At 34.5% G+C, this 15,623-nt stretch overlaps 1 protein-coding gene across 1 annotated transcript in view; it reads right to left on the bottom strand.

Annotated features, from left to right (window-relative positions):
• The window catches only part of RNGTT (RNA guanylyltransferase and 5'-phosphatase), a 340,835-nt gene that overhangs the window by 214,162 nt on the left and 111,050 nt on the right, over window positions 1–15,623 (bottom strand). Inside the window, exons 10-11 of the mRNA XM_004766922.3 lie at window positions 11,521–11,592; window positions 6,332–6,496 (exon numbers count right to left, since the gene is read on the bottom strand). Of these exons, the coding sequence (XP_004766979.1) occupies window positions 6,332–6,496; window positions 11,521–11,592 (237 nt within the window). The remainder of the gene's footprint in view (window positions 1–6,331; window positions 6,497–11,520; window positions 11,593–15,623) is intronic.

The following is a 15,623-nucleotide window of genomic DNA, read 5'->3' as shown; positions in this document are numbered from 1 at the left end:
GGCATGGAAGATATTAGAGAAACACTCTCGAGAGATATAAAAGCCCTTTCAGGAGAAATAAAAGAACTAAAATCTAAACAAGTTGAAATCAAAAAAGCTATTAATGAGGTGCAATCAAAAATGGAGGCTCTCACTGCTAGGATAAATGAGGAAGAAGAAAGAATTAGTGATATAGAAGACCAAATAACAGAGAATAAGGAAGCTGAGCAAAAGAGGGACAAACAGCTACTGGACCACGAGGGGAGAATTCGAGAGATAAGTGACACCATAAGACGAAACAACATTAGAATAATTGGGATTCCAGAAGAAGAAGAAAGAGAGAGGGGAGCAGAAGGTATACTGGAGAGAATTATTGGGGAGAATTTCCCCAATATGGCAAAGGGAACGAGCATCAAAATTCAGGAGGTTCAGAGAACGCCCCTCACAATCAATAAGAATAGGCCCACACCCCGTCACCTAATAGTAAAATTTACAAGTCTCAGTGACAAAGAGAAAATCCTGAAAGCAGCCCAGGAAAAGAAGTCTGTAACATACAATGGCAAAAATATTAGATTGGCAGCTGACTTATCCACAGAGACCTGGCAGGCCAGAAAGAGCTGGCATGATATTTTCAGAGCACTAAATGAGAAAAACATGCAGCCAAGAATACTATATTCAGCTAGGCTATCATTGAAAATAGAAGGAGAGATTAAAAGCTTCCAGGACAAACAAAAACTGAAAGAATTTGCAAACACCAAACCAGCTCTACAGGAAATATTGAAAGGGGTCCTCTAAGCAAAGAGAGAGCCTACAAATGGTAGATCAGAAAGGAACAGAGACCATATACAGTAACAGTCACCTTACAGGCAATATAATGGCACTAAACTCCTATCTCTCAATAGTTACCCTAAATGTGAATGGGCTAAATGCCCCTGTCAAAAGACACAGGGTAGCAGAATGGATAAAAAAACAAAACCCATCTATATGTTGCCTCCAAGAAACTCATTTTAAGCCCGAAGACACCTCCAGATTTAGGGTGAGGGGGTGGAAAAGAATTTACCATGCTAATGGACATCAGAAGAAAGCAGGAGTGGCAATCCTTATATCAGATCAATTAGATTTTAAGCCAAAGACTATAATAAGAGATGAGGAAGGACACTATATCGTACTCAAAGGATCTGTCCAACAAGAAAATCTAACAATTTTAAATATCTATGCCCCTAACGTGGGAGCAGCCAACTATATAAACCAATTAATAACAAAATCAAAGAAACACATAAACAATAATACAATAATAGTAGGGGACTTTAACACTCCCCTAACTGAAATGGACAGATCATCCAAGCAAAAGATCAGCAAGGAAATAAAGGCCTTAAACGACACACTGGACCAGATGGACATCACAGATATATTCAGAACATTTCATCCCAAAGCAACAGAATACACATTCTTCTCTAGTGCACATGGAACATTCTCCAGAATAGATCACATCCTCGGTCCTAAATCAGGACTCAATCGGTATCAAAAGATTGGGATCATTCCCTGCATATTTTCAGACCACAATGCTCTAAAGCTAGAACTCAACCACAAAAGTAAGTTTGAAAAGAACCCAAATACATGGAGACTAAACAGCATCCTTCTAAAGAATGAATGGGTCAACCGGGAAATTAAAGAAGAATTGAAAAAAAATCATGGAAAAAAATGATAATGAAAATACAACGGTTCAAAATCTGTGGGACACAACAAAGGCAGTCCTGAGAGGAAAATATATAGCGGTACAAGCCTTTCTCAAGAAACAAGAAAGGTCTCAGGTACACAACCTAACCCTACACTTAAAGGAGCTGGAAAGAACAAGAAAGAAACCCTAAGCCAAGCAGGAGAAGAGAAATCATAAAGATCAGAGCAGAAATCAATGAAATAGAAAACAAAAAAACAATAGAGCAAATCAACGAAACTAGGAGCTGGGTCTTGGAAAGAATTAAGAAAATTGATAAACCCCTGGCCTGACTTATCAAAAAGAAAAGAGAAAGGGCCCAAATAAATAAAATCATGAATGAAAGAGGAGAGATCACAACTAACACCAAAGAAATACAAACTATTATAAGAACATACTATGAGCAACTCTACGCCAACAAATTTGACAATCTGGAAGAAATGGATGCATTCCTAGAAACATATAAACTACCACAACTGAACCAGGAAGAAATAGAAAGCCTGAACAGACCCATAACCAGTAAGGAGATTGAAACAGTCATTAAAAATCTCCAAACAAACAAAAGCCCAGGGCCAGACGGCTTCCCAGGGGAATTCTACCAAACGTTTAAAGAAGAACTAATTCCTATTCTCCTGAAACTATTCCAAAAAATAGAAATGAAAGGAAAACTTCCAAACTCATTTTATGAGGCCAGCATCACCTTGATCCCAAAACCAGACAAGGATCCCATCAAAAAAGAAAGCTATAGACCAATATCCTTGATGAACACAGATGCGAAAATACTCAACAAAATACTAGCCAATAGGATTCAACAGTACATTAAAAGGATTATTCACCAAGACCAAGTGGGATTTATTCCAGGGCTGCAAGGTTGGTTCAACATCCGCAAATCAATCAATGTGATACAACACATCAATAAAAGAAAGAACAAGAACCGTATGATACTCTCAATAGATGCTGAAAAAGCATTTGACAAAGTACAGCATCCCTTCCTGATCAAAACTCTTCAAAGTGTAGGGATAGAGGGCACATACCTCAATATCATCAAAGCCATCTATGAAAAACCCACCGCAAATATCATTCTCAATGGAGAAAAACTGAAAGCTTTTCCGCTAAGGTCAGGAACACGGCAGGGATGTCCATTATCACCACTGCTATTCAACATTGTACTAGAGGTCCTAGCCTCAGCAATCAGACAACAAAAGGAAATTAAAGGCATCCAAATCGGCAAAGAAGAAGTCAAATTATCACTCTTCGCAGATGATATGATACTATATGTGGAAAACCCAAAAGACTCCACTCCAAAACTGCTAGAACTTATACAGGAATTCAGTAAAGTGTCAGGATATAAAATCAATGCACAGAAATCAGTTGCATTTCTCTACACCAACACCAAGACAGAAGAAAGAGAAATTAAGGAGTCAATCCCATTTACAATTGCACCCAAAACCATAAGATACCTAGGAATAAACCTAACCAAAGAGGCACAGAATCTATACTCAGAAAACTATAAAGTACTCATGAAAGAAAATGAGGAAGACACAAAGAAATGGAAAAATGTTCCATGCTCCTGGATTGGAAGAATAAATATTGTGAAAATGTCTATGTTACCTAAAGCAATCTACACATTTGATGCAATTCCTATCAAAGTACCATCCATCTTATTCAAAGAAATGGAACAAATATTCTAAAATTTATATGGAACCAGAAAAGACCTCAAATAGCCAAAGGGATATTGGAAAAAAAAAGCCAACATAGGTGGCATCACAATTCCGGACTTCAAGCTCTATTACAAAGATGTCATCATCAAGACAGCATGGTACTGGCACAAAAACAGACACATAGATCAATGGAACAGAATAGAGAGCCCAGAAATAGACCCTCAACTCTACAGTCAACTAATCTTCAACAAAGCAGGAAAGAATGTCCAATGGAAAAAAGACAGCCTTGGGAAAATTGGACAGCCACATGCAGAAAAATGAAATTGGACCATTTCCTTACACCACACGTGAAAATAGACTCAAAATGGATGAAGGACCTCAATGTGCGAAAGGAATCCATCAAAATCCTTGAGGAGAACATAGGCAGCAACCTCTTCGACCTCAGCCGCAGCAACATCTTCCTAGGAACAACGCCAAAGGCAAGGGAAGCAAGGGCAAAAATGAACTACTGGGATTTCATCAAGATCAAAAGCTTTTGCACAGCAAAGGAAACAGTTAACAAAATCAAAAGACAACTGACAAAATGGGAGAAGATATTTGCAAATGACATATCAGATAAAGGACTAGTGTCCAGAATCTATAAAGAACTTAGCAAACTCAACACCCAAAGAACAAATAATTCAATCAAGAAATGGGCAGAGGACATGAACAGACATTTCTGCAAAGAAGACATCCAGATGGCCAACAGACACATGAAAAAGTGCTCCATATCACTCGGCATCAGGGAAATACAAATCAAAACCACAATGAGGTATCACCTCACACCAGTTAGAATGGCTAAAATAAACAAGTCAGGAAATGACAGATGCTGGCGAGGATACGGAGAAAGGGGAACCCTCCTACACTGTTGGTGGGAATGCAAGCTGGTGCAGCCACTCTGGAAAACAGCATGGAGGTTCCTCAAAATGTTGAAAATAGAACTGCCCTATGACCCAGCAATTGCACTATTGTGTATTTACCCTAAAGACACAAACGTAGTGATCCAAAGGGGCACGTGCACCCGAATGTTTATAGCAGCAATGTCCACAATAGCCAAACTATGGAAAGAACCTAGATGTCCATCAACAGATGAATGGATCAAGAAGATGTGGTATATATATACAATGGAATACTATGCAGCCATCAAAAGAAATGAAATCTTGCCGTTTGCGACAACATGGATGGAACTAAAGCGTATCATGCTTAGTGAAATAAGTCAAGCAGAGAAAGACAACTATCATATGATCTCCCTGATATGAGGAAGTGGTGATGCAACATGGGGGCTTAAGTGGGTAGGAGAAGAATCAATGAAACAAGTTGGGATTGGGAGGGAGACAAACCATAAGTGACTCTTAATCTCACAAAACAAACTGAGGGTTGCTGGGGGGAGAGGGTTTGGGAGAAGGGGGTAGGATTATGGACATTGGGGAGGGTATGCGCTTTGGTGAGTGCTGTCAAGTGTGTAAACCTGGTGATTCACAGACCTGTACCCCTGGGGATAAAAATATATGTTTATAAAAAAATAAAAAATTCAAAAAAAAATATGTAAGAAAATGCAAAATAAAAACATTACATTAACATAAAAAAAGGGGTTATATATGCAAAGAATAAAGAAAAAAATTTTTTCTAGTGAAAAACTCATGAATAATTGTTCAACTCAACTGCTTCATATCCTTAAAGAACAGTTCTAATAGTTATCCACTGCAAATATTTCGAAGTAACACTGATTCTGACTCAAGAGATACACGATCTAAGACACATTTTCTTAAATGCTGAACTTGAATTATGACAGCACAAGCTGTCAAGTTAATTTTTTTTTTAAACTGAATGCAAACTGAAACCATGTGGCTTCTACCCAACTTTTACACTGATTTAAAATTTCAAAAGTATTTCTGTAAGAGTACATTGCTCCAGTTAGCCAATTTTCACCACTGCCATGGCCCACATTATTTGTCAGTCAACTTTATTCTTACCCTACAGATTGAGCAGGGCCCTGAGGTAGATACCCCAATAACATCCCTGCTACCACAACAGACACAAAAGATCACAGCAGCAGAGATCAACTATGTCAGCCGTGACAAGCAGGTGTTATGCAACATATCAATAAAAATAGAATGATAGCTTTGTATATCTTGACAGTTAAAAAGATGGGCACTGGACAGTGCTGGGATTACTGCTACTATTATATCCAAGGGTTAATATCAAATTAAGTGGATATGAGCAGAAGCAGGTAAGATACAACAAAAATTTCTATCATCAGGCATGTGGGATTATATGACAAAGGAGTTTAAAACACACAATTGCGTATGTTGTTATACTTCCTATATTATTCTATCACAGCCATTCTTCTCCAAACATAATAATTTCATGGTTCATCTTTACTGTCAAATACTATGTAGCAGTTAAAAATTATTATCTAAGCCCTGGTCTGGAAATATTTTCAAGCCACACTGTTAAATGGAAAAACAACAATCCAAGAAAAAATTCAGTATGATGAATTCTCAGTATGATGCATTTTAAGCATCAAAACAACAGAAATAAAACTATCAATATATGGGTGTATGCAAATGAACTTTTTAAATCAGAGTATGTACCAACCACTGGTGACCTTCAGAAGACATAACAGTTGATTTTCACACTATACCATTCTTCACTGTTTATAGCTTTTTTTTCCCCCAAGATCATTGTTCACAGCTTTTTAAAAACATAACACTGACAATGAATCAAAAACTATTATGAAAAACAAGAAAGTAAGCCAGTTTAAGTTTCCACCACTCTGGACAAGATCTGGAAATTGCACATGTTTGTCCAGAATAGTGCTATATTCAATAAAATAAATTCTGAAAAAAATCAAGACAACTGGGCAGTAAAATGTCATTCATAGTCCTCTCACAAGCTGAATTATGATACATTGTAAGTACTAATTAGAAAATTTTACCTTTCTTGAAGTATAGATGTCAAAAAATGGCTTATTTCTGACACTAAATGGTTCCTGTGTTTTGTCAATGAGCCCATTCTTCATTTTTTCATGTCGAGGACTTATTATTTCTCTTTCTATACACTGCAGACGAATATTAAAATCACAATCTCCAACTGGCTGTGCCTGAATTAAATGAGACAATTATTTAAATTTCAACACTGAAACTATCTTATCAGTATAATTATTAAGGCTGTCACAGTATACATAGCATCTATGTAAACAGCATCCTTTGGAGATGTCTAATGCACAGCCTGCACAACCACACATGCCAGTCCTGATTTCATTAATTAAAGACACCTAAACACATACACGGTTATTTTAAAATTATAAATGCATAACATAATATGGGAGAGTGGTATAAATCTTCTCTAATATATATTGATCTGAAGTTATCACATCTGAATTAAAGTATTAATATACTCACTAATCATTTTATTTGAATTAGTAAAATTATATCAATTAGTAGAATCTGCATAAAACTACAATCCACATCATTCAGGAAAATATAAGCAAATAACACATCACAATAAGAAACACAGTCACTTATAATGTTTTTTGTTGCTTAACACATTAATGCTTTACAGCCATCATCAGTAAGTAAAAGATAATTATTAGACAAATATATCCTCAACTCTAAAAACCAATAACATCAAAGTCTCCATAATATACTCATATAAAGAAAAGTTAAAATAATATACTAATATAAAGAAAGTTCTCCATATAGTATATATACAATATGGTACATATACAATATGGTACTTATATGTGGTATACAAATTTGAATCATAAAGTAAAAAGTGAATAGAAGTTTTCTATGAATTGAAGGTAGGGGCTTACCCTATCTAAATGGTATATAATAATACAGCTTCTAACATTTCATCTGGGTGACAATAACTGTCCAGATTAGTATCATCACCTCATATCAAGTACCGCTCTTCTCTGCTTTGCAATTGGACAGTCTTCCATGAATTCTTCTCACCTCTTCATTTTCTTCCTCTTCTCTAATCTATATTACTCAACCTACATTTAAGCAACCTAATGCTTACAAATAGGTGACAATATTTGCTTAAGCTGTGGACATTAAATATGTCTTAAGGATGACTTTTTCTATTGGAAGGATGACAATTTTGATACTTAGCAAAGAATAAGGAACAAGACAAAGAGAGTAAGCCCTAGGTATGAGGAAGTATACATTCCCTTTACACAAAGGCATACAACTGTTTTAAAAGGTAGTACTGAGGAAAGATCAGTAAACAATCACAAAGTCCATGTATAATCTTTTCCATGTCACCCATATCAAGGCTGAAAAACCTAAAATGTTAGGCTTATTTACTGGACCTATTAAATGAATTCAGACCCCTAAAAAGTTAACGTAGAAGAAGTAAGTCATCCATTTTAAAAAAATAATAATAATAATCTAACCACTGTCTAAAAATACTTAGGTATTCTAAATTTTCTCCTAAATATTTTTCACTATACACATAAACCAAAACAACAAGAAGAAACTGAAAGCGAGTTCACCTTCAAATTTATGCTGCCTATAGGAAGGGAAGTGTTTGTTAGGTAGGTGTTAAATCACTGAAAACAGACAACAGAAAGAACTCAATAACTATTCACTAACTGGCTTCCTAGTTTTGAATTCTTTCTCACTTCAAAATTCTACCCATGCTGTCACTGGATTTGTCTTTCAAAACAATGAACGTGTGATCCTATCATTACCCTAACTAACACCCTTCAATAGTGAGTGCCCTAATACAGCCAGGACTAAGCTAAACTGCCTTATTCAAGTCACCTGGCCCCCTATTCAACAATCTATTTTCATTTCTTGCTATGTCCCACATCCTACCACACATTAAGTACACTAATAGCCTCTAATGTTCCTGACCTCCATTATTCTATCCTTCAGAATTAATCCATGTTAACTCTGGTTAAACTGAAACAGTTTCACCTCTCTAGTATTTTTTATATATTCCAGTATCTCTAACATACCTTTATTGTTGTTATACTATTATAATTGTTCTTTACATTTATTTCTCATCCATAAAATCGATGGTTTACAAATTTCTTTTGATTTTGCACCCAATCCAAATACATATCCTAACAAATGTTTACAATATATGCATGTTAAATTTTAGTAAGTTGCATATATGTACAACTGTATATGTTATAAAACAGACAAAACCTGAATAAACAGATAAAAAATAAGTTCCACTTTCTTCCCAAATCCCACCGTTGAAATGGCCTTCTTTGGAAGTCAGTGTACTGAACTACAAATTCCCTGAAGGCAATAAATTATTTCTTATTCATCTGTGTATATCCAATCCCTAGAATAACACCTGACATATAAAAGATGATCAATACTGTTTTTCTGAAAATAAATAAATTGAAAAAATTTAAAAAAAAAAAGATGATCAATGAAATTCTTGGTGGACAAAATAAACTAAGGGAACTTAAAAGATTTTAACTATTTTTTTCAAAACTTCATTTTTTTCTAACAGTGACCTTGATTTTATGACTCAAAATAAGCTGATTAATCATCAAGGCTCCACAGTAAATTAAAGAATTAAACAAATATATATAAATTAAATATAAATATATATAATAAAATTAATTAAATATTAAATAAATTAATTAAAGAATTAAATAAAGAAATAAAGAATTAAATATATAAATATATAACTCCAATTATAAATATATCTTAATATCAGAAACTTGAAAGAAAATGTGACTTTAAAATCAATGAAATATGGCAATAGGCACTCAATACATATGGAGTAAATAATTAGACCTACTGAAATTAACTTAATCATTTTTACAGCAAAATATGGATGTATTTCCTAAACAAGACCCAAAAAAGCACAAACTTTGAGAAGGTCTAGTTAAGTCTGATTTCATGAAAATGAAAAATTCCTGTGCATTAATAGATACTAATTTGCAAAAAATATTGTCACATACATAACCAAAAAAGGATTAGAATGCAGGAAAGATAGATCATTAATTCCTACACATTAAGAAGACTGACAACCAAATAGAAAAATTAGAAAATTATTTGAATTTAAAATTAAATCTCAAAAGAAAAATCCAAACAAGTAAAAATGGACAAACGAATCAGGCTTAACTTCATTAGTAATAATGAAAGAGCAAATTAAAAAAGATCAGATGCCATTTCACACACATCCAAGTAGCAAAAATTTTAAACTCTGATAATACCAACTGCAGTAAGCTGTTAGACCTACTTCTGAAAGGAATTCAGCAACGTAGCACATACACCTGAAGTTGCCAATTCAGTCAGAATCTTTATGATGTAGGTAGGGGTGAGAGGAACTGTACTTTTTAAAAACACCGCTGGTGCTTACATCCCAAGAATGAGAATTGTCCTAGAGAAACTCTGATGTATGCACACAAGAATATATAAACTGTTTAATAGCAGTATAACAGCAAAATATGGCAACTCAAATGTTCATCAAAAAAAAAGACAAATTCTGTATATTTATACAATACTCAACAGTAATTAAACTGAATGAACTAAACCTGTGTGTATTAATAAAGATAAACCTCAAAATAACGTGGAGTAAATGCTCAGTACCACAGTACAGTACAATATATATGTAACACTAGAAACCTTGCACAACAATACCACATGTATTTTATGGACACACACATAGGTAGTAAGGTTATTAAAAACATTCATAGAAATAATAAACATCAAATACAGGGTGGAAGTTACTTCCGGGTAAGAGGGTCAAAAATAGAACAGTAATGTGTGCATGAGAAACTTCTCCTGGATCTGTAAGAGGGTCAAAAATAGAACAGTAATGTGTGCATGAGAAACTTCTCCTGGATCTGTAATGACTTATTTCTTATTAAAAAGAAAGTGGAGTAAAAATGACAAAATATTAAGCTTTAACAAATCTGGTGGTTAGTATATGTGTATGCCTCATATTTTGCTCTATACACTGTAAATTTTCATATATTTTTTTAAAGAATTAGAAGGCTATTGTCAAAGACAAAACTCCCAGGCTAAGAAGTGAACCTGCATGGAATACATACTAAAGCAGAGCTCAATGTCAAAAGGCAGAGGAGACAAAACTCCCCTCTTCACAACAAAACAATGCCACCCCCACCCTTCATGTCTCATTATGGACCAATGAACAATTATTCCAAAATCTATGATAAGAGTAAGTCAATTCTAGGAAGCATTACTGAGGCATATAGTAATCACAAACAGACAAAATTAAAACTTGATGGTTTCTGACCTAGGAAACTGTTTGAAATCTATAAATTCAACAGAAAATGAAATATGTACATTGAAAATTTCTAGGAAAAAGATGACCTTAAAGTGGATTAATGCAATCCTGAATCTCGATACTGTCCTTTAAAATATATATCCCAAAAAGGAACTTTTAAAAAATTGCTATAAAATCTTCAAAATTCTAAAACTTAAACACTCTTAATTCCAGAATTCTTAATTGCTTTCAGTCTTGTTTGAATACTAAATGACTATGCAATTTGAATAATATATGTCTAGAGGAATGATTATACCTTTTCATAGATGTACACTATTGAAAGAGTTTCTCACATTTACAGAAGTGATGTTGTACTGACTAAATAATTTAGATACTGACACTATAATTAAACATGAACAGGCAGATTCTTGGCTTGTCTAAAACTATAGGAAATGGGTAGAAAATATAATTCCTATTTTTTTATATCTATTTATAACAGAATTTCCTATTTTGCTTTTAGTTTCCTGCCTGTACTCATGAATAACATATTTGTGCCCCTACGTTATACATTCAATACCCATAATCAGCTCCTCTTTTTATTTTTAAGTGACAGCAACAAAATCTGTGGGCTCTTTTTTTTTTTTTAATCGTATATAGGATAACTAAAACTAAGAGTTTCCATCTTAAAAAATTCTGTCTTATTTTATCAATTAAACTATTTTTATTCACTCATTTCAAGTATCTTATAAAATCTAAAGACCAAGCAATGTGCAAAATTATTAATAAGGTATCAAATGGGTAACTAGAGTCACAATTTTTCTTTCCTACCATCTCTAAGACAGTAACACTTTTTATTTGTAAAAACATATCTGTTATCTCAGGGACAATTTTTATTTTATAAATTATATTAAAGGTACTTACATTGAATTTAATTATGTCATATATCAAATATCTAGGAACGGCCTGTCCATTTACTCTGTCAATAATCATTTCCTTGAAAGAGAAAAGAAGGTTAAGTTTCTTCATACTTTAATGGCAAGTTCTTTAGTTTGATTAAAATAAAACATAGACACAGAAAGCACAAAAACCTTATATATACAACCTGATGAAACACTAATGAACTTATACCCAGCATCTAATGAACTTATACCCAGATCAAATCAATAGACTGTCAACATCCCAAAACTCCCTGTCATGAATTTACTCTATTGAAGTAAAATGATACAAAAATATCTCATTATGCTTTTCTATTTGAATTACTATGCTACATTTTTTTATGTTTAAGTTACTAAGCAACTATTAAAATAAAGAAACTACAAATTTTAAATTCCAAATACAAGGAATATTTTTAAAATAATTTTGTTAAATCATTATTGCTTTCAATTTTGTTAGGGCTAACTATATCACAAAATCTGCAGGTATAAATGGTGCCCTTATTATAAAATATATTCCCATGCAATCCATCCAGCCTTTCTTGGTTCCATGTCCCTCTACTATGATCAAAGGGAACAGGAAAAGAGAATGTGTTACATATCATAGCCAGTAAGTGAAAAAAAACTTAAATCCTGCACCTTGACAGAAAAGAGATAAAGCACATTAAAAGACAGGCGTGCCTGGGTGGCTCAGTTGATTGAGTGCCTGACTCTTGGTTTTGGCTCAGGACATGATCTCATGGGTCATGGGCTCAAGCCCCACATACAGTTCCATGCTCAGTGGAGAGTCTGCTTGGAGATTTTCTCCCTTTGTTCCTCTCTACACTTCTCTCTCTCTCTCCCACCCTCTAAAACAAATATTTTTTTAAAAAAGATTATAGGTACATAATGCAGTATGTCACAAAATTTTAATTCTTAATACATTTTGGCCTAAAACTATTTTTCTTTCCTCAGATTCTTTCTAGGAAACTAAGCAGGGTTTTTGTTATCTAATTTCATGACAGAAAATCCACAACCACCTAAAATGACTAAGCACATATTGATTTAGGACAGATATACTTTGTTAAGAAACTATTATTAATTAATTACTTTCCCAAATACATATTTGTTAACCTGCAGACATTTATTTATGGTTATTATCTTGAGCCTAACACATGGCATAAATTAAATCACTTCATTATCTTAAACTATTTACTAAATATTTTTATTTAACTACTTGTATATGATAATTTTATGAACCATCAATGTGGCACCAAAAACAGGTTTCAATTCATTGTTATTATCAAAAATGTGTGGATGGAAATTAAATGAACTTCCAGGTTCAGATAACAGACATCACAGAATTTCTCTCCTAAAGTACCTGATATGAACAAAACATATATTCCTTTGAACATTAAAAATAGTCAAAAGGAAAATTTATTACAAGTAAACAAGTAAAAAGAAATTTACAAGTGACCATTAAAAACTGAAAACTACCAAGACTGTGGTAAAACAAAAAGGCACAGCATGGTTCAGCTCCAAGCCCACTAAACCCCCAGAAGCCCTACTTGTCCAATGACAAATTCTTGATAATTGTCATTATTACACTCAAATATAGATAGAAACAAACTCAGTAGTTATTCTTGTCTTCTTTTTTTCCTCTCTTCTGACTGGAGTAATAAAAATAGCACAATAATCTTTGTGCCTGAAGAAAGACTCCTAGACTCCACAATGAATTGAAGAAATAACCTGAGCCATCACGGGAATAATATATGGCTCTCAATTAGCTGAAGAAAACATTCACTAAAAGCTTCTTAAAAAGAATAGAACCCAGGGATTCTAACAAAAGACCCCCAGTAACTAGGCTGAAGGCTGAGCTCTTCCCAAATGACATCTCCACCACAATAACCCCTTATGCATAGCTGCCATCATTACCCTAAGCTACAAAAAAATAGATAAACATAAAATATCTAAGCTTAAAACTTAGTTAAGAATATTGGGGGGCACCTGGGTGGGTCAGTGGGTTAGGCCGCTGCCTTCGGCTCAGGTCATGATCTCAGAGTCCTGGGATCGAGTCCTGCATCGGGCTCTCTGCTCGGCGGGGAGCAGAGAGAGCTTCCTCTTCTCTCTCTCTCTCTGCATGCCTCTATGCCTACTTATGATCTCTCTCTGTCAATAAATAAATAAAATCTTTGGGGCACCTGGGTGGCTCAGTGGGTTGGGGCCTCTGCCTTCGGCTCAGGTCATGATCCCGAGGTCCTGGGATCAAGCCCCGCATAGGGCTCTCTGCTCAGCAGGGAGCCTGCTTCCTCCTCTCTTTCTGCCTGTCTCTCTGCCTACTTGTGATCTCTGTCTGTCAAATAAATAAATAAATAAAATCTTAAAAAATAAAGAAAGAAAATTGGAACCCCTGGGTACTGTTGCTGGGACTGTAAAATGGTACAACCACTATGAAGAGGTTCCCCCATATACCAGTGCTATATGATCCAGCAATCTCATATCTGGGTATATATCCCAAAGAACTGAAAGCACATCCATGCTTATAACATCATTATTCCAACAGCTAACAGGTGGGAGCAGTGCAAATATCTATCAACACACAAATGAATAAATAAATCTGATATACAGTTGTAGCAGAATAGTATTCAGCCTTAAAACAAAAGGAAATCTATCACATGCTACAACATGAATAAATCTTGAAGACGCTACGCTAAGTAAAATAAGCCAGTCACAAAAAGATAAATCCTATACGACTTCACTTATATGAGGTATCTAAAGTAGTTAAAATCACAAAAATAGAATGATGGTTCGCACAGGTGTATAGGTAATGAGGAGCTATTTAATGGGTACAGAGTTGCAGTTTTACAAGACACTGTTACAGGGAACTTTTGCACAAAAATGTATATATAGTTAACACTACTGGACTGTATCCTTAAAAATAGTTAAGATAGTAAATTTTACATAATGTGGTCTTACCACAACTATAAAAAAAAAATTTTAATAAAACCCAGTTAAAGAAGGAAAAACAGATTTCCTCTTCCAACCAAACCGAAAAGTGAAGAATTAGATTTACCATCTAGCCTGAAACAACAAAAGATGTGGACAAAACAGAGGAAGCAATAATTTTCAAGGCACTAGACATCCAACAACACAGGACAGTAATCTCTAGAAATGGTAAATAAACTAGATGAATCCTAGGATTTTCCCAACTTATAGCCCAAAGGGTTTCCAGGCTTCAGTAGGGGTCCCAGCAAGCAGGAGAATCCCAGGTAAAGCTCAGCAGTCTCCCTCAGTTTAAAAAAAAAAAAAAAGAACAGTTGTCTGGGGAGAAGAACAGGACTAGAATTCTCAGGGCAGAGTGAGAGAGACAGACAGCGAGAGATGCCCAGATGTCAGACTTCCATGAATGTTCAGCAGAGTATGCATGTGAAAAAAAAAACATTCAAAAGTCTTAGAGGACAACACAGCAGGCACTGACACAAGGTTGGGAGTAATGCCTGTCCCTACCAGTCAGACTCAGGACACTGAGTACTCAGAAGGATCTTGTCTCAGCAGAGAATAATTATGCCTAGACTAAACTCTGCTCTAGACCACCTAAAAAAATCTTAAAAGCAGGACTCAATAGGTATAAAGCAGTTCCAAGTAAATTACCTCCTCCTAGAACAAACCTCAAAGAAATAGGAATACAAAAATAACAAGCACCTAACAAGGTAAACTTCAAAATGTCTGGCATCTAATGAAAAATTAACAAGTATGCAAAGATGCAAAGAAAAAAAAAATACAACCCATAAAGAGAAGAAAAATTAATCTAAAATAGGCTCAAAACTGAGAAAGAGGTTAGAATTAGCAGGCAAGAAAATTAAAGCAGATGATTATAAGTATTCCATATATTCCAAAAAGCTAAATAGAGATATAGAAGACATTAAGAGGATTCAAAATGAATTTTCAGAGGTGAAAACTACAATGCCTGAAGTGAAAAATAGTATGGATGGGATGAATAGCAATTTAGACACTGCAAAAGAAAAGATCAGTGAACTTGCAGACATAGCAACAGAAGCTATCCAAAATCAAACAGAAAAAAAGTTGGGTTTACTTCTTTAAGATTTTATTTAT

Source organism: Mustela putorius, unplaced genomic scaffold (genome assembly GCF_011764305.1).
Source record: "Mustela putorius furo isolate JIRA1106 unplaced genomic scaffold, ASM1176430v1.1 tig00000166_pilon_pilon_pilon, whole genome shotgun sequence".
Taxonomy (NCBI): domain Eukaryota; kingdom Metazoa; phylum Chordata; class Mammalia; order Carnivora; family Mustelidae; genus Mustela; species Mustela putorius.
This window is presented reverse-complemented; position numbering and strand designations above follow the sequence as displayed.